Below are 20,945 nucleotides of genomic sequence, written 5' to 3'. Positions count from 1 at the left end.
CACTCCGGCTTCCTCCCACAGTCCAAAGACATACAGGTTAATTGGTGACTCTAAATTGTCCGTAGGTGTGAATGTGAGCGTGAATGGTTGTCTGTCTCTATGTGTCAGCCCTGCGATAGTCTGGCGACCTGTCCAGTGTGTACCCTGCCTCACACCCAGTGTCAGCTGGGACAGGCTCCAGCCCCCTCGTGACCCTCAAGAGGATAAGCGGTTAGAAGATGGATGAATACCGGAGCTGCTGGTCTACTGCTGCCTCAATCAATAGTTTGTGTTAATGTGTTACTTTGGTGAATCCAAACTAACCATTTAAAACATTAAACTCACCCTCAAAAACTAACTGATCGAGGCAGCCGTAGACCAGCAGCTCCCATGTTCAGCAAGATAAAATTACTGTTTTCGTCAGTGGAGTCTGGCTTTGAAGAGCATAGATAGGTTTCACTTTTAGTTAAGTTCCCTGTTTGGCAAGCAATGAGGATATGACTGGATAAATGAGACTTGAATTATACTGTACGAGCTGTGTGAGAGTTTGTTATGTTGTGATATAGTTTTGCTGTTGTTAAACGTGGACCCATTTTACTTTAATATATGAGGAATTTCAGTTTTTGAATACTCTGTTCACCATGCGAGGGTAAGAAACAAAGCTTTCTTCAACAACATAACACGGGGTGAGGAATTGATATAGGCTACAAATGGTCATTTGGTGGGTGAAGTATTCCTTCAGAGGAAAAAGCCCCTTGTGACTCATGTACAGTGTGCTGAGGAGAAAATAATAATAAGTCATTTTTATTGTCTTAATGTTCTTAATGACACTCTTGACTGATACGGCACGGAGAAGCAGAAAAAGATAAATGTGTATTTTCCCATGTATATCGCGCGTGAATCTTAAGTCAAAGGCCAATGACAGTGGGATTTAGTATTTATTATGCCATCAATATGCAGTATCACACATACAAAGGCATAATGAAAAAGATATTCCACAGCCCCTGACAGCCTCCGCAGCTTTTGCATGTCTCATTTATGTTTTATTATGGCCCATGAAAGAAAAAAAAATCTATTCTCATGATCTAATCCCTCTGTCATCATCTGCACTTTCTGCTCCTCACTCGCGGGAGATTTCACCCGACACACAATTCAGCAGCAGCAGCATCTTGTTAATGTCTCGTTGCACATACACAGACAAATCCCTCGTCTTTGAGTAGCGGAGCTGAAAAAGCAGCTGAGAACAAGCGATCACGTTCTCCAGTCTTATTTCCTGGGGAAAAGTGTGCTACTCCTTGCTCCCTCACCTCCTCCCAGCGAGCCCTCCCTCCGCTCGATCTGAGTGGTGATACAGAGCTATGGAATTGCAAATGCCTCCTATCAGACTGGGAGATAGATCTGAAGCGCACGGAGGCCCCTTTTGCCTGATATTGCTGTGGCAAGGAGCTGATGAAAGGATAAGCCATGTGCGAGACTTGCACTGTATCACTAATCTCTCACTACATCTAATTTACCAGGGAACGTGGAAATGGGTAATACAGTGAAAGCAAAGCACTGGCTGAGAGAAAGGATGCTCCGACATGTTTTCACTGGGCTCGGGGTGCATCGGTTGCACTTGTATCACCTAGAGGCTTTCAAAATCGCACTGATGTCACACATGATTTTGTCTTGAAATGTAGCACCTGTGCACTGTCGCTAGACAGGTGGGTGTCTTTTCATTACTGCTGAAGAGATGCATTTTCTCCAGACACACTGCGCCTGTTCAACCTTGACTGAAACACAAACACCTGCCTTTCTGAATCACAAAAGAAACACAGTTTGTTATAATTAAGCTGCTTTTTCATGCATACAGATTGCAGATTGCAAGAAGTTTTTTTTTTCCATCTGTTGAAAGAAACTGTAATTAATATTTCACAAGTGCACTATGTCTTCAGTCATGACCATATCACGGATAATGTCACCGCCAATTACTGAGAGGGTCTGCTGGCTGATGTGTGATTCAGGGGTTTAAGGTTGGAGCCGCCAGTGTGATGTGTGTTCGTTGCAATGGTAATAGTGTGTCAAAGAACATCGTGGTTATTATGGTCTAATACTGAGTCAAGGTAATCTTTTGTTTCCACACTGACTTACAGCTCTCGCCTTTGGAAAAGCACAGAACAAACTGTGAGAGAATTATTTAAAGAAAACAATACGTTGGGTAACGTCTTTATGTCACCACACAAGCAGACCTTGAACAGTGTGATCAGAATTCATCACCCTGTGTATTTTATCCACAGAGGTATAACTGTGCTAAATGCATGAGTGTACTGTACAGTCTGTGTGCTCAAGTTCATGTGAGGCAAATTTGTGATTTGTGATATTGATGTGACTTGTGTGTAGGCTTGCAACAGATAATTACTTTTTATTATTACAGTGGAAACCACACATGACTCACACATTGACTACACAAAAGCTGTTTAAATATTCTGCTTATAGTAATCAAGTGGTGCGCTTCTAGTGTTAATTTTGGGCGTTTTCATAAATGACAACAACTGGAAAACATTTTAAAGCATTTTTTTTTTTTTAACTTTACTCCCATGACACTTTGCCATATGGTTATCCGTCTGCTCAGCTGGCTACCTGAGGCTGGCACTGCATACACACTGAAATCATGACAGGAAAAAGAAGGCCATTTTCTCTAAATGAAAAAAAGCAGTCTCCTCAAAGCTCAAGACAAACTGCCACAAACGAGCCAACGAGACGCAGCAGCTAAACTTGGTGCTTCTCAGACTACCTGTTCTGCTTATACAATGGGAAATGATCATGGCTGCTAGTGATGGAAACAGGAAACAAATGCACTTAGGGAAAGCACCTGTGGTTGAAGCCACATATGACTGATAATGTCCAGTCATGTAATTCTCCCCTGACACCCATGTTATGAAACAGCTGTACTGTACTATAAACAAAAACTTTCATTCCTTTGTATTCATGTAATAAATATGAAAATATCGATTAGTAATCGGTGTGGGAAATAAAGGAAAATAATGAATTCAGTTTTAATACTCATCTGCTTGCAATGACGAATATGACCCAGACAGACCTGATCGCTAACTGGTGTCCACTGTATTTTTATTTGTTTTTTAATTAATCAATATAGTCTAGAAAATACTTTAACTGAAATTGAAATGCACAGTTTCCCAGACCTTTAGAAAAAAAAAAAAAAAAGCAGTTAATTTAATTTTATTTTATTTTTGTTTACAAAACAACACCAAAACAGCAAATATTTTTTTGCTTGATAAATTACTGAAATGACGGATCGACTCACAAAATTTCTGGAAAATAATTGTCTGGCATTCAACTAACTGATCAATTAATAAATTGTTTCAGCACTACTTTTTCAAAATTTTAGCCTTTTTAAATTAAACATTCAATTATTGTGATGATACGGATTTTACTAAATTAAAAAAGGTGAGTACATTTTACTGGAAAAAGTTGTTTTCATATTTGTAAAAAAAAAATTTGTGGTTATTCAGAGTTGTTGATTGAGACCTTATCCACACGTTGTCATGTTTAAAAATGTAGCTTTTCCTATGTGTTTTGGCCTTTTGTCGACACGCAAACTGTGTTTAAGGTCACTGAAAATGATTCTTTTGTACAACTCCATTCAGGTTGAATATTTTCAGAAGCTTTTCAGTGTTGAGATGCGGACAGGGAAACTGAGTTTTGGGCTCATAATGTCAAAGTGGATGCCATTTTCTCCTTTGTAAGGCGTCACAAATGAAGCAGTATTTCCTGCAAATGCAGATGTGGCCAAATAGTAAAAATAGGATGCTAAACATAAATGTACGGTTACTCTTTGACTATACTGAAGAAAAGAAGCGTCAGAATACACTACAGAGGTCACTGCGCCAGGCAGCCTTTTGGTAATAGCTTTTTTTCAGGCCTCTGACTGGCCAGCCTGGCTTTCTTCTTAGCATGGCTTTAGGATTAGGGTTATATCATCGCCTGTTGGCTTTGCATGCTCTGTGTTTTCATGTTTTCATCTGGACTGAGGTTTATAGAGGATAGTGTTAGTAGACAGGAATTTTTTAAGAATGAAGGTTCCTGTGTTCAAAAATACCCATGTCCGTGTCGACTCGGGCTGAATATTGATTATCAGCAACATTTTGGTGCAGCATAAATTTAAATCTATCTACAGTCTTTTTACAGAGTTGTACAGGGATGGCTTTTTTTTGTAGGTCACCCCAGAACTTTTGGACTGTTGTAGAAAATATGCTGTGTGGCAAATTAAAGTTTATGATAATAACACATAACCCTCACAAATTAACACCATGTTCTTAATTTCTGAGGCATGCATGCAATCACCAGAAGCTAAAAGCTAACGGTATGCTATAAACGAACTACACCACGGTCATATGACTTCAACATCATCACCACAAGGAGGCTGTAAATGTGGACTAGTGAGCTGTGTTCAGCATGATGACGTTTTATGTCCCCGACAACCTCTGTCGTCTCATTTAGCCATCTGTTAGCAACCAGCATTTTAAGACACGTGCATGAAAATCTCTTAAACTTGAGTTAAGCACAGACATTAGACATCTAGCTAAACCCCCATCCACAAAAAACCCACTGACTTTGAGACAAGGGAACTGGAAGTGCTAAGATGCTAACTCATTTCCATGTTTTAGGACTCATTCCTGCACCGCTCTGTAGCACAGGGACTCAAAATGCTCTCAGAACTGAGTGCTGGCCAGGCTTTATTGTATCATGATCCTTCAAAACTGTTTATGTGTGGCATGGCTGTCTGAATGCAAACAATAAAGGCGCACACACACACACACACACACACACACACACACACACACACACACACACACACAGAGCAGCCACACATGCAAATACTCACATTCATGCATTTCTCCCGCGGCCAAAAGGATCAACAGCAGAACTGAGTGAAGTGAGAGGCACATGGCACAAACAGCCCCGAATTCTCCTCTGTTACTTAAGAGTCAAAGCAACTTATCATAAGCCACATGGCCGCGCGTACTCCAGAATCAAAACTGTGTGTTTCCAGAGATCCAGCTTCATAGCACAGCACGGAGCCTGTAATTAACTCTTAGAGAATGTGATGAGGAAACAGAAGCTGGGAACTTCAAAGACAAACCCAGAGTTTTCCCAAGAGTTCAAACACATTATGAAAGTGGGCTCTCAGTTTCATAGGCCCATTAAATCATTGTGCAGTTGTGATTTCCCATCTGGTGAAATCAAAACTTTACAATACTAACAGCAGTAAATAAAAAAAGGCCAATAAAGAAGTATTCATACAACTGGCTGGATTTTATGGGAGGCGGAAGGCACTTTCATTGCTGCTTTTTTTTTTAAACAGACCCTAACTCTTGCGCATAACAACTGCTCCTCTATTTCCCACGGACTGTTTGCTGCCACATACAATAAATATTTACTGTGTCGTTAAGCTCTTTTCCAAATGACCTCAGATATCATCAAGGCCTTGCATGCAGCAGTCAAATACACACAATGGCAGATAGGAAGCAAGGTTCATGAACCTCCAGCACATACGGCAATACCTCTCCATTCCTACTGCGTGTGTCACCCCTGCGGCTAGATCACAGCCGCGTGAGCTGCCTTCCTGCCTCCAACCGTCAGCAAATAACACGCTGGCTGTTTGCAGCAGGCAGGCTGGGGGTCTGTGATCCCATGAAGGCAGTTCCCAGGAATCAATAGGCTCTGCAGTGGTATTATTAGAGGGCCCGGAGATAATCACAGGTTCTGCTCTGAAATAGTCAGTCACCATAATGAGTATCATAAAGCATCTGAATTATTTATACATGAAATGGAGCTCCTGGTTCGAATCTGTGCTAATGGTCAGACGCCAAATCAAAACCTGGACCACAAATAAACAGAGCAGAGCAACATTAGCGGCTTTACGACCCTTTGGCAATACCATGGGAGCTTTAAGAGCGGGATGTAAACGCTTGCGGAAAGATTTACACTTCACCATGATCGCCCGGCCTTACATTTACCTCTGTAAAGCCCTCGCATGTATCTATTCATCAAGTCAGATGTGTTTCCTTAATTAAGAAGACAGAAAGAGAGAGAGGCACAGGCAGACAGAGTCAGAGAGGGTGAAAGAATACAGAGAGGCAGATGTTTTTTGATTGAGAGGAAGAAAAAGGAGAGAAAAAATGAATCAAAAGAGAGGCGTGAAGTGAGGAAAAAGGAATATGGGAGCATCTTGGGTATTTAAAAGCATTCATTCAGCCTTGAGCTGGGCTCGATGGGTGCAGAGAGGTCTTAACTCTGGACAGGACTGAACTGGAAGGCAGCTGCAGGCAATGAATACAGCAGCTTCTGCACAAAGGCAATACTCCCATCAGTTAAAACACACTTTCTCTTCATGGTGCTGAGAAACTGTCACAGAGGAAGTACTTCTTTCCTCCATTATGACGAGGTCATCTGCATTCCTACGTCACATCTTGTCATTTAACATACAACACGCTGCTTTTGTGCCATTTCCTTTCAAGTCGCAGCCACACGCCTTCAGATATATTCAGATTCTTCTCCCCTCAGTAAACCGTACAGACCAATTATCCTGTCTCACAATAAGCCGCAATCCTGCATCCCCATTGGCCTGGCTGACTGCTCCACTTTAACTTTCTCAACCTGACATAAACACACTTCCTCCTTTCACCTCTCGCCGCTGCAGAGCACTCGACACACAGCAGTCATGAGAAGACGAGCAGAGGAGTACAAAGGGGATATTTATTTATAATGGACCTACATGCAGCGGTATGGGAGAGGATATAAATGGGAGACATCATCACAGAAGAGGACATTGGGAAGTAATGATGGCTAAAAGGGTGGAATACAAAAGGGACTTTACAGCCTTCATAATAAACTTTAATGTTGACATTATGTTCAGTATGTGGCACACACAGCCCCAAAAGAAGTGGGTTGCTCTAAAGCTCACAGCAAAGCCACCCAGAGCCACCGCAGATTCAGGAATATCATCCTGCCTCTTTTTGTTAGGGTTAGTTTTTCTATTTTGTAGTAATATGTTGGAGCTGGAACAATTAATCAATTACATTATTCTGATTATTATCATTATCATAACCTTTATTCAAACAGGGAAGGCAACTGAGACCGGACGCCCTGCATTACAGTACACAACAACAGAAGCACTTAAAGGTACAGCATATACATCAATAAATCACACAACAAGCTGCCCAAGAATATCAACATAAGGGACATCAATTCAAAGACAACGCATGCATACACACTGCTCTATGTCAGCCAAAGGGGATTTGAATTGATCATATAGCCAACTGTGTAGCATCGCAGTGTGCAGATGAACAGTGTTTGACCCTGCCACCGACATCGGCCGGATCTCTGACGCCAGACGGGCAGGGATCTCCGGGGGAAGTCAAACACCATTCATCTGCACACACTGTGATGACACACAGCTGGTTGAATATCAGCAAAGTTTCCCTGCTTCCCTTCACTGGTTCCTGTACAGCAGGGTCGGTCTTTGTTTCACTGTTATAATCATTAAAAAGCAAAAGCAGCATGTGTATACATTCAGTAGGCTATATCTTCAGTAGCTAGCTAGCTAACCCTACACTTTTCAGGGTCTGATTTTGGTATTTGGTATATTTTTGGTATTTGATATGCAACGCGCTATCCCGCCACTAGAGGGCACATGACCAACTTTCCGCTTGACCAATGTGTGTCACTACCCTGGTATTGTAAGGTCCTAGTCTGAGCCTGCCCGATGCTACGTTATGATTGGCCAGTCTGCGGACTTAGTGAAGGGTCAATTATGATTTAGTCTGGCAATGTCAGGCTAACATCATATACCCAACAGTCAAACTTAAGGTGAAAAAAGTGTAAAACAACACGCTACGCTAAGATTGGCCAGTCTGCATCCGGGGGCGGGACTTAAACTTTACCTTTCTTTGTTCAAACAACACTGTGGTTAACATGTGGTTCTTTACACACAAAAAGTATTGGTTATGGTTAGGAAAATTCATGTTTTGGCTTAAAATACCTTATTCTGGTGACACAATCACAGCAGTAAATGTCCCGATTTCTCGCTAAAAACACCCAGTCCATCCACCTCCTGGCAACAAAGTCAACTAAAATACATGTAATCAGAACTACGTCATTTAAAAACGTTGATATGATGTAAAACGTACAAATGTAACTCATCTTTGGTTCGTAGAAATGTACGACCCTAATATTTTATTCTAGCGACTGGGATATTACAGCACGAGCTATGCCAGATTTTTTTGGCCAACACTAATATTGATATTTGGTTCTGCTAATATGACCTAATTTGGCATTTCTTTGCTGCAATTTCTTGTTACTTATTAGCCGACACATACAGCAATGCCAGTGTATTTGCAATTAGCTAATATTGGCCGATATTTCCGCCTGGCTGGCATCGAGCGAAATTTGTCCTGAATTATGGCTTCGTCTTGTCAAAGTGTCTTTGAAACTATGTAAATGAATGTAAAGGTTTTGGTCTGACTCAGATTTTTCTTTACTATTTATCATCATAAACTATGCTTCCTTTACTTTGCTGCTGTTCTTCAGTTGCCAAGTTCAAATTAAGTTAAATAAAGCGTAGCACATCAAGAAGCCATTTTCACCTTTTTTTTACATATATTGGCAGTTAAGCCTTTTTTTGCAGCTAATGGAAACTTGGAAGTCTCTAATTCATAATTCATCACTTTAAGTAATTCACCGTCCTCCAATTTATTAATTCACTTTACACTGTTTTAACATTTAGCTCTTCTATGCTTTACATTTCATTTCGTTACCACCCCTCCCTCTCCGCTCTGGTGAGTACAGGCCCAGGTTTTATTACCAGCTGCTGATGGACTGTGCCAGTGAGCAGTGCGGGCAAGTCAAGAAAGGAAAGACATTAAACACCTTCAGGAACATGTTTGCTCATTCTAACGTGGGTTATTCTGATAGAGGTTAGGTAATCTACAACCTCTGTTCAGGTTCAGATATTCTGTTGTGCTGGAGGCATCATCACACATACTACATCCCAGTAATTCAACTGGATGATGCGTGTATACATGTTAAATCTTAAAATCACATTAACAGAAGACATTTCGCCTTCCAAGTTGCTGAGTCCCACAGCCAATGAAAAGTTTTGCGCATAATCATCAGGACCAGGGTTAAAACCCAAGCAAGTTAAGGTACAAAATGTTTTTTTGAGAAAACAGAAAATTAGTCAGCAATTATTGTGAAATTTTTAATTGTCATTTGTTTGATCAAGCAGAAAGTAATAAAGTGATATTCTCTCTTTTCAGCTTCACATATTTGAGGATGTGTTGCTTTTCTGTGTATTCTAAATGAAGTATCTTTGGGTTTTGGACTTTTGGTCAGACAAAAGTTATGTAAGGACTTCATATCTGGCTCCCATAATTTGTGATAGACACTTTTTTGTGCCGAATGTCTTATTTTGTTTTAATTTGAAGCATATATTGAGGTTTTTGAATGAAGCTTTGAATGTATGTCGTCATATTTTATGAGATTGTCACCCTAAAAAGTAAATAAAGAAACGAAAAATCTTCAATTCAAATAAAGTAAATCATCAGATTAAATACGTCTTTTTAAAAAAAATTAAATCAACTTACTTTAATAAATAAATAAACAAATGAATCACTTATTATGCTGTTTGTTTGCTGCTGGCCTGCCACAAGTGGATCGTTGCTAGCTTGTTTTTAGCATAGGAGCTAACTAGCCAAAAGGGACAGCAGATTGGATCACCGCTATGTTGCTTTATCACTGCTAATGTCATCAACTGGGAGGAAAGCACAGCTACCTAACCTGCTAACCTGCTTACTGTAGGTTAATCTATCACAGCAGGCCCAGTTTTTGGGTCTGTAAGTCTTGTTCCCAGCCCTATTTGCAATGCTACAAATCTACTTTTCTGCTGTGGGCTCCCACTGTCGAGCCCTCGAGGGTAAGTGTCACTACAGTGGCACCTGCACTAGTTGCCAACGGTTGCCAACTGCTAGTAACGGAAGAAGAGGAAAGACTTTGAGGCAACAACAACTTGGATTTCACGGGTGAGTTTCTTATCAAAATCGTCTTATTAGAAATTTGAAGCAACCGGAGTTGATACTACGGCGGCCGAGACGTACATAAAAGGCTTTTCTCGCAACGCCGGCCACACTGGAAATAGAGCAGTGGGCTGAAGCAGAGCGGCGTGGCGCGTCAGCCAGTGCGGGTTTGTTCACAGAATATAATGGAGGCGGGCTTTTGACGCGTGGCGTATGGCGGCAGCGTGTTGCACTTAAGTCTGCAACTGTGCAGAGATACTGTGTTTAAACAGAATGAACAGACATGAGAAAAAGGAACACACAGCATCTGAATGTTGATTTAGAATTGGAATGTCGATGTTATGAATGAAGTTTCGAACTATCTGACACAGCCCTACATTTTTTCACAATTTTTGGGGCATTTCGCATGAGATTAATTCATCCATTCATTCATTTTCCGTAACTGCTTATCCTGTTTGGGGTCACAGGGTGCTGGAGCCTATCCCAGCTGACATTGGGCGAGGGCGGGTACACCCTGGACAGGTCGCCAGACTATCACAGGGCTGACACATAGAGACAGACAACCATTCATACTCACATTCACACCTACGGACAATTTACAGTCACCTAATCCTAACCTGCATGCTGAAGTACCTGCAGAAAACCCATGGTGACACAGGGAGATCATGCAAACTCCGCACAGAAGGGCTCCCCCACCCTGGGTTTGAACCAGGAACCCTCTTGCTGTGAGACGACAATGCTAACCACTGTGTTATCGTTCTGCCATTTCGTTTAAGTTAATTGATACATTGAAAAAAATAATAATCAACAGATTAGCTGAAAATAATCACGACTCACAGCCCTAATTGAAGCTTATTCTTCTCTTGCAATCACTGACAGCTGCTTTAATCAAGTACATGTCAGATAAAAAACTAAAACAGAAAAGTTAAACTCATCAGCACTCTCCTCTAAAGAAGCCTGCTTCATCAAAAACTTGTCAAAAAATTCCTTTGATTTTAGTTTCTCTTTTAATGCAATTACTGTATGTTTGTGGGAGAAGATTTCAACAAGAAAAGTTTTCCACGTGTGGTCTGCCCTTCACATTACACAAAACAAATCCTTCAATCACAGAACCCGGTGAGACAAGTTTCCTGTTGTGCCCTGAGCATTCGGACGAGCTGGCTATTACACTGTGTGGTGAAGTGAACACAATTAATTTGAACAGTTTGTGGCCTTACTGTTCTGGTTCTGAGGTAATTTGACGCTCCTCCTGCTGATCATCTTAGCAGGCGTAGTGGCAGAATTATCATAACTAGCCGTCCAAGGACTACATTATCATTACCCACGCTGGGTGGAGTATTCACACTCAGGCATGGGAAATAAACTATCACGCCTAAGCTATCACATTACCTGTGTATATATAGCTGATCAAATGCTACGTCTGCATGTGACTGCTTTGTTGCTGGGGCAGGAGGCAGAGGAAAGTGAGGTAGACAGCATGAAAGATCAAGTGCGGAGTAATATGAGAGGAGTGCAAACAAGGAAGGAGAGGTAAAGAAAAAACACGCAGCAGAAGAAACAATTCAAATGAATCCCTGGGGTATGCTTCTGCTATTATAGTCTATAGCAGCCGGCTCCGAATGTGATCGGTCGTCCCCAGAGATCGGCCCAACTCTGGCATTAGGCACGTTGAGCGAGCCAGTTTCTGTGAACGCTGCTTCAACACCAAAGTTGCCCCATTAATTCCTCTCAGCTTCTTTATCTCAGTTTCTAAAGTCTGTAGGAATTACTGAAACTTTTAGACGACGACAGCATCAAACATAAAATAACACAGGCTGAAATTAACTTGGCTGCAGTAATCAAAGACAAGCCACCTTTTAAATGCAACTTTATTCTGCTGAATAACTCTACAGCTAAAAAACACTTCCGACAGTTTAAGTTTCCTTCAAATTTCCCCCAATATGCTGTCTCAAAACATCTAAAACAAGTCGAATGATTCAGCATACTGGAGGGCACGGCACACAGCGGCTCACAAATGGCATAATAATTAATATTTCACTTCCTCCCGTTCCTTCTAATGCCACACAAACACAGTCAGAAAATACACAAAGATCAATCACTCCCTGAGAGCCTCACACAGCTCCACTGCTTCAATGGAGAATGATTACCCGACATTTCTTTCACATTTCTTTTCAGATTCGATGTGAAAAATGTTGTTTTCTGGTGAGTCACAGCTCTGCGGCGCATACCACAGATTTGCTACATCCTGGATTCAAATCTGGCCCAGGACCTTTGTCACTTCATGTAAAGTGATTTTCCTGTCTCCCTAAAGGAAATAATGCCTCAAAACAAGTCAAACATGACAGAGCAAGGCCTTTATGATGGATGTTGCTTTCTGTTTGATTGATGCGACAACTTTTCCTCAGTCCTGTCATGTAACATTTCCCCTAAGTGCGAGGAGGTGTCTGTGTGACCCTTGATTAATGTGTGGAGGGCATGCATTCAGTGTTCGTGCCGCCCAGTCACATTCACTGACATCCACACACGAACACTGACCAGTAGAATGGAGTAAGCAACACGACAATGAGGACAAAATATTACAATAGAACATACACAAATATTCAGCCCAGTCACCAGAGGACAATGTTTGCACATTTCTAAAGTGACGTAATATATAAGTTGATTTTGTCATTTGGAGGTGGAGGAGATGGTGAATGGCGTGACATCTATGCAAGACGACTGCAGACCATGAAACCAATAAACAACACTACAAATTGTCCTCAGCAAACCTCTGCACCATTTCCACCAATATTTGTGACAACAAACCTGGGTGATTTTACCGGCACCTCACAGCATTACCCAGCAGTTTCTGAGCTAGGCGTGCACTGACAGAGAAATGTTTGCCCGATACTAATGTTTAAAATAAAAATTTGGCTGATAGCTGATATTATTTAAAATCATTCAGTCCTTCATCACACAACCTTTGAATGAGCACAAATTCAATCATACACATTTAGAAAACATCCTTTTCATACATTTCAGTTATTGTCAGGAATTATGGAGATTTTTTTTTTTTTTTTTTTAAAGGCACTTAAAGCTATAGTGCATAACTTCTACAGGTCCGTAAATGTCCGTTTCACCCAAGCCACTACTAGAGGAGATGACACAATGCTGATTAAGCCGATCGGCTCCTCTAACATCTCGCGGTATTTTTCAATATATATCATTTTTAGTATGCGAGTCGACCGGCGACATTCCCGTGCTGGTGCACAGGAAATGCTTCCTCCCAACAAGAAGGGAGGGGGAGGAAGAGCGGAGAGTGGCATAGCAAGAGGTAGAGCGCAGGAAGAAAGAGAAAGCAACAAAGAAGCGGCCGAGACACGGTTCAGAAGTGGATCCTACCACAAAGAAAAAGCCTGGACGTTCGGCTGAAGGTCTATTAGCAAAGAAGGAAAGTGACCGACGGAGAAGGCAAACAAGGATTTGTATTGGCGTCGCTTTTCCTCGGTGGAGAGCCCTGAAGGAAGAAATTGGGCTGAGGGCAGACACGGATGTTGCCTTGCTGCTGTTGGATAAGTAAGTGACTTGGTTTATAATTATATTATGAGTAGTATGTGTTGCTGTTACATGTACTGGACCTAGCTGCTATGAACGTTATGTAATGTTAGCAGCCTGGTGTTCGCCACGTTGTGTAGCATTGTGTACACGGTGTGTAGCGAGTGTTACTCTGTTTACACGGTGTGTGGCGACTGACGAGTGTTACTCTGTGTACATGGAAGTGCCGCCGGCTTATTAGTTGTAATAACGCATTATCCGCTGGGAGGCGACAGAAGTTACGCACTATAGCTTTAAAGTTTGAGATTTTAAGGTAAAAATGTAGGACTTTTACTTTGGAATATCTCTAAATACTGATACAGTAAAAATACTTGTGGTTTGTGTCAGTATGTTGTCAGACATGCCCTCAACATTAGGAATAATCTTTCAAATTTTTATTTCCAGCAACCCAAAAATCAAAGAATACATACTTTTCCCTCACAAGTTAGTGGTATTTACTTTTCAATCTATAAGGGACACAAGTATTTAGTGACTGCTGGCTTGACCGCAGTTCATTCTGCTACATCACTGACTGTACCGACGAGCTGTAGCTGGGTAGCTACATCGCTAACACAGCTAACAGATACGATAAGCATGAGTGACATGTCAGCTGTCAGCAGCAGAATTATATTAGACTTTTAATGAAATGGAATCAGTGTTTATTAAGTTTTCAGCAATGTATTTCATAGTTTGCAACTGTAACTGTGAGCACACAGCCTGATTGGCTCCACGGTCTCAGCTGTGATGCTGATACCTTGGTACCGGTGCTGAGAGTCTAGTAATGATGGGACCACCCCTCAGTATCATAGGTACGATCATCTCTTAAGCACAGTCATTCGAAGGGCCGTACGTTTGCTACCCTGGCTTTAAAATAACCATGTACATAAAAAAAAAATACTCATAAACTAATAATAATAATGACTGCTTTAAAGCATCTTTACTTTATATATCATAAATTCATCTCTAATATCTATTTTATATTGCTGCGAAAACATCAACAAGTTTCTCCTCCAAACAGCTTCATTTATTCAAGTTTCTTGCCACAAACTACAGTTTTCAAGGTTACATTAAGACATCATGAGAAGGTTATAATGTACATTCACTTGATACTCATTTTTACCAAGGACAGCTTAAGACATCATAATGTCACTCAGTGCAGCCTCTGTCAGCAGTTAGTTGCGGCCGCTGGCTGCTACAGTAACATCGGCTGCTAACATCAACATGGATTTGTTGTTCACAATGTAGCATTATCAGGGAAACAATAGAGTGTATCCCCTGAAGCATCGATAGTGAGTTTACTGCATCCTTTTGTATCGATGGCAACCCGGGGAAGATTTCAGTTTGTCCATTTGTTCATTCTGTTAGTTTCAAGCCACTGCCATTGGTAAATGCCACTTTATTGTTCAGCTAGGCAAATACCTGCTGATACCGATGTGTGGCTGATAAATCAGTGCATCCTTAGTTTAAACAATGATTTTTACCAACGCTTCACGGCATTTCCCTGCAGTGTTTCACCTCCTAAACCTGGGTGTTTTCCACCAACCCAACCCTGCTTTTACAGCAGCTCTAGTGCCACTAAATGTCGTCGTTCTAAGCTGAATCATGTTCTTTTCCTAACCATAACCAGGTGGTTTTTGTGCCTAAACCTAACCACACCTTCACCACAGCATTATTGAGAACTGTAAAGTTTCAAGGTATCCGCTACAAAACGCGACTAGATTGCAACAGAAACTAACTCTCACACTTTAATGATTACTTCAGGGGAACAGTAATAAAGCAACCACCTAAAATGCATGAAAATGATCAGGTATTTGACTGTCATTTGCTAATTAGGGGTTGATTATAGTGCGTCTGTGCGCCTAAACAGAAGTAAACAATGCTGCGGAGCTGGAGAGGAAAACAATCAACCTCCGATCACAGCCATCATCTTGTTTACAGTCATGATCCATTAAACCTATTAGCTTTCAGCTGAGCTTGAAAATTACTTACAGAGCAACAATCACACGGGGACAATCAGAGAGAACACAAAATGAGAGGTGTTAATCAGCAGGAAACAGCAAATTCTTCATTTCTGCAACATTACCAAAGTCTAAAAACAACCCACAGATGTTCCGACTCATCAGAAACTTCTGAACACTACTCTTTAAAAATAGAACACATTCCCACTATGCACTGGGATTTATTTTTGGGCTGCACATGAGCCAAAAGTGGGCTATGGATTAGGCGCACATTGCTTTTTGATGATGAAGCACACAGCACTAGGAGGCGTCTTTGAAACTCTCTCCAGCCTTTTGAAGCCCCCTAAGTCTGTCCCACCGATGCGGCTGTCTGCACTCATCTCTCCTTGTTTTATGAGAAGCTCTCTCTAGCTCCGAGCTCAGCACAGGCTAATGGGTGAGCAGCAACAGAGGCTCACATATGCAGGGATCATATTTCATTAAGGGCTGAGCCTAATGATCTCCTACAGTGCATTTGGCCACTGAAGTTCATTGTGCACATCAGGAAAACAACATTGCAGCACTGAAACTGCTGTGTCATAAAAAAGCTGATGGCTGGAGAACAGCTGCAAAGACTCAAACATTAGGACGCTGCAAAGTCTGCGACCGTCAAACTGTCACGGCTGATACATCTGCCACAGAAAGGCTAATTACCAGGGCTTGGATATGAACTGCGATGACTTTTAGACATTAACAAGTGGAGAGTAAGACAAGAAAAAGACTTTTGTGCCATGGTGCTGGAAATGCTGCGGTACTCATGGGACAAATATTAAGCACATAGTCGTAAAAATAACGTCTTACTGTACCCAAAGGAAGCTGACTTCCATTTGCGGCAGGGGATGACTCTTCTGCAGCCCGCAGACGCTAACCTCCCAGGATTCTCTGTGACTTCGATAGGAAGGGAGGCATGTCTCCTACAGAGGTACAAACAAAACACGTCTCAGACTGTTGACACAGAAGGGCAGATGTAAAAGAAACCTTTAAATGTTATATGACTGCTCTGCATCAAAATCATCCATTTCCCCTCAGGGGTTTGTGACTTTCATGTTTTTACCTCTGTGTACTACATCAAACCTGGTACTATGGAATTCTGTATTGAAACTTCCTATTACAAAGAGTGGAGTCTTTACAGGAAAAATGACATCAAAGGGTCTGGAACATGATTGGTTTCAAACCACTAACTACACAGTGTAACGCAAGTACGCACCACAACACACAATATCACCACTGTCACATGAGAGCAAAGCTGAGTTGAGCTTGTTAAGTACTAACATATTCCACTTTAAAGACCAGATCGGTGTTTGCGTGCTTTGGCCCACTGACTGCAACTCATGTACTGTACAGTTTATATTACTGATGACTACTTTCAGAGGAGTGCCATGTTTTTGGTTAGTTTTTTTGGCCTGTGTTTGACAGAGAGACTTGATCCGCTTCTATACTCCTTACACCCGGGGTGGCTGGCACACGAAATGTGGTAGTACAATCTGTAGTTTGAGCAACAGCCACAAAGCCAGCAAAAAACAGTAAGCAAAATTTGAGCTGAGACGTAAAAGGGGAGATCTGAGGGCTGGTAAAACAGAGGGAAGTTTTACCTGCATTGTTATAAATCAGCAAAGTAGAGGTGTGCCATATCATCTCATTCACAATAATTCCGGGATAGTTTTATGTGATACCCGCAATAGTTTGACTTGTTGACATACTGGTGTCATACTGTTACCCCCAAAAACAACAAGCATGGCTGAAAGTGAAATTATTACAGATTCTGCTGTGGTTCCAAAAAGAGTAGCAGCTTCAGTAGTGGAATAAACTGTGGCGTCCTGAATGTTTCATGAACAGCCCCGAACTTCTCAGACTCTTTTAGTGAGTTACTGCTCAGAAGGAACTCATTCAGCGGCTCCTTTGGCAGCAGCACAGCGTCTCTCCCTCTCCTCTCTTGCCATGTGCACACGGGAGTTGGTGTCATCAAGTGATTTTGTCATAAGCGAGAACTATACTTGTGCGCCAGCTCTATGCAGAGCCTACACCATAGCCTACGCATGTGGCCCACGCCATTGTGAGCATCTATACTTGTGCAGTTACTCTACAGTTACACCTAAAAAGCACTAGTCGGGCGGTGGGGTTTCTGTGAAGTACTGTAAGGCCTTTTTAAATATTAATTTAAACTCCTTCTCTAATAGTGTGCCAGGGCTGACGTCAAAACCCGGAAGTTTAGCATCGCGCGGGTTCCCGGAAGGGAAACTGAATGTGATTTTTGCATTGCGTTTTGGATTATGTCAGAAAATAAGCTCTGTGGCTAACACAAGTTTATGATACTTACAGGTTTTGTTCAGTGAGATAATCTTCACATATGAACACCTTTCATACTGCATTTGAAGCTTAAATGCGATCGCCAGAAGTAAAAAGCTAACGTTAGGCTTTAACAGACTACATGACTACTTCACAGTCGCATGATTCTTGACGTCACCGCCACTAAGCTTTCAACTGATTTCGGCCGCTTTATTTTAAAAACATTGTATAATGGGGAAATCGGACTGTTTAAGCTAAATAAGAAGCTGTAGTGGCGGACTGCCAGCACTCTCGTCTGTTTAGGGGTGATGACGTTTAATGTCCCCGACAGGGTTTGTGGTCGTATTGAGCATCTTGTTAGCAACCGCCTTTTTTACGACACGTAAAAGCTTCAAAATTCACAAGTAGGGTATTTACTTTTTTTTTATGTCGTAGAACAAAACCTGAAACTCGCTTAAGCTTTTGTTAACCACAGACCTTATTTGAGGCATTTTACCAAAATCCCATTCAAAAAACGTATTGACTTTTAGACGAGAGAACCGGAAGTGCTAAAGGCGCTAACGGAGTTCTGGGTTTACTGGCACACTCTATAAGTTTTTGATTTGTGTGACCTTATTCACAAAGTTCTTGTACACAAGTACACTAACTTGTACTTAGCTGTAGTTATTCAAGTATACTTCTATCTGTGCTCATTAATGTACTTACAGCCAGCTTGCCTGCTAATGTACTCACACTGCACTTTATGTGTTTACAATGCATAATTGGTAAAATGTGCATATTGTATGCTTGACTACAAGTGCAGTTGACAGTGCTATTAGGTTGTACTTGAGTACACTTTTTGTGGTGATAGTGGACACTTACCCTGCACTTTGTGTATACTTAAATTATATTACCGCATGCCTTTTGGAAAACTATGAATGTACATTAAAAGAGTGCCATATGCTTCAATTTGTCAGATTTTGTTCCCAAAAATACCTGTCTATCTATTTTTGACTCTGACCAAAGATAGAAACAGAGAGAAACAGATCAGTAAAATTAGCTCATGAAATGTGAATATCTTACGATTTAAGGGAAGAAAGAAACAAAACCTGGTTGATCAAAGGAAAGAAGAGGGGTAGGTTTCTTTGTAGTGTCTGTGCGGCTTCATAGTTTGTGCTCGGTCTACTGCAGTTAAAGCGGTTTTGTCCTCTACTGATCATTGCTCAGGCATTTCTCATCTCCTTCCACTGGATACTATTTCCACAGAGGCATTTCTCTCTCATCTATTGTTTGTTAAGGTTTTCACCGAGCTGGGCCGCTTGTCTCAGACAGGCCAGGCACGTCTTCTCAGGCATTCAATTTGCAGTCAAAAACCAACCCATCGCTCTCAGGGGATGAGATCTTCATCAAAAGCCGCATCTGGCTCGGTGCGGAAAACCATCACTATGGGCCATCATTACAAGTAATGATAGCCATAGCTAATTTGATTTATGAGAACTGCATGTACATATGTTGAAAGAATAATTGCTAATTTTCCAGTCAAATAAAACCAGATTCCACATAATATTCCACAAGACCCGACTCCCTCCTTTAATTCGCAAGCATGCATTTTGTAAAAGCATCTGTAGCAAAATATATAAGCATCCCTCATTCCTCAACACAGCTTGCACTCAGGCTCTGTGTGAAAAATCCTGCACTGAGGCCCTGAGTAATATCAATGGCTAATTGTGTCATGGCTGCTGCCATTTGCTGCTGTTTCGGCATAATGAATTATTAATTTAAGAAATGCTAATGTCTCTGCTCTGGCAGAGTTGGGAGCTGTGAACCTTGAATTAGTCTGAATTTTCTTCCTGTCTTCCATTTGTTACTGTGCCGCAGAGTCAAACACACAGACCTCGTTTCAGACCTGTCAGTGCAATGACTGATGCACAAACACCCACAATTCATAAAAAAAAAGACGGCAGTTCTTTGCACCGCGGGAGAGATGTTCTCAGACTTTAAAACCATGTCCTTCATTGTCTTTGCTTTTCTTTCACCATACACTGCAAACACACTGTTTTGTTTAATTCCTGTGGAGGGAAGTGTTTTCAGAACAATGCCTGATTAAGGCCTTAAAATCCAGTTTGCTCAGTCAAAAGGGACTTGCGTAAGGACAAAGACAAGCAGGCACGGTGTCCTACCCGCCGAAGTTGAGCATCGCTCTCCATGGCAACAGAAGATGGCAAAGGAGACGAGAGAAGACGATAGGTTTGTGTGATCCCTGCAGAGAGCGCCGGCTCAGGGTGAAGAGACTGCACTAGATCGCCCTGTAACACAGCACTGTCACCTCTCCTCCCTGCAGACAAATATCAGTTCAACCGCCCTGACACATACTGTCAGTGCATCGGAGGACCGGCCAGCTCTTTTGAGGTTAGATTTCAGTGTGAATTAAGCACAGTTCAGTCCCCACATTGTGCTGTTTTGGAGTAATGTCCTGCCTGCAGATAGAAAACTGCAGCTCCATCGTTATTCCGGCGAATGCCTCATCTGTTAGATGCAAGAGAAGTTGCCAGAGTGCAGTCTCCTTGCTCCCATTTATGTTAATTCCTTTGGCATTTCATTCTGCTTTGTAAATGATCCCACAATACTTCTACATCAAATATAACAACAAGACAGCCTGAATTAATGTTTGAATTGATTGGAAACACTCTGCTTACCGGTGTTGTTTTGAGACACACTTTGAGAGGGGTTTTTGACCTCCACAACAACAGCCCAGCAAAGCTTTATTCAGCTCATTGTCATCTCTACAATAATGGGGTGGGAGAGGGGGGGGGCTTTATAATCCCTGCCTGTCTGTTTCCCCAACTCTCTGTGGAGAATTACAGGGAATAAAAGCCGCGGATACCGCCGAGGCTTTCCTCCAGAATACCTCCAGTCACTCACTATACTGCAGCTCTCTGGCAAGCTGGCCTTCGCATGCATCTGAACAAACATGCTCAATAAAAAAAAGGCAGAGTGTGCACCGCTCAGAAGTCCCACAGTCCTGGATACATCATTCCAGGCAATAAAATTTCAA

General features: G+C 41.7%; 1 protein-coding gene across 4 annotated transcripts in view; it reads right to left on the bottom strand.

Moving 5' to 3' along the window:
- Positions 1 to 20,945, bottom strand: part of LOC126403592 (IQ motif and SEC7 domain-containing protein 1-like) — a 128,445-nt gene that overhangs the window by 75,682 nt on the left and 31,818 nt on the right. For 3 of the 4 annotated variants that reach the window (XM_050066344.1, XM_050066345.1, XM_050066352.1), the window contains one exon: positions 16,432 to 16,539. The exons of the other annotated variant lie outside the window; for it this stretch is intronic. In XM_050066344.1, the coding sequence (XP_049922301.1) occupies positions 16,432 to 16,539 (108 nt within the window). The remainder of the gene's footprint in view (positions 1 to 16,431; positions 16,540 to 20,945) is intronic. 4 annotated transcript variants of the gene reach the window in all.

Source organism: Epinephelus moara, chromosome 16 (assembly GCF_006386435.1).
Source record: "Epinephelus moara isolate mb chromosome 16, YSFRI_EMoa_1.0, whole genome shotgun sequence".
Taxonomy (NCBI): domain Eukaryota; kingdom Metazoa; phylum Chordata; class Actinopteri; order Perciformes; family Serranidae; genus Epinephelus; species Epinephelus moara.
The sequence above is the reverse complement of the archived record's forward strand: the minus strand, read 5'-3'. Positions and strand labels throughout refer to the sequence as shown.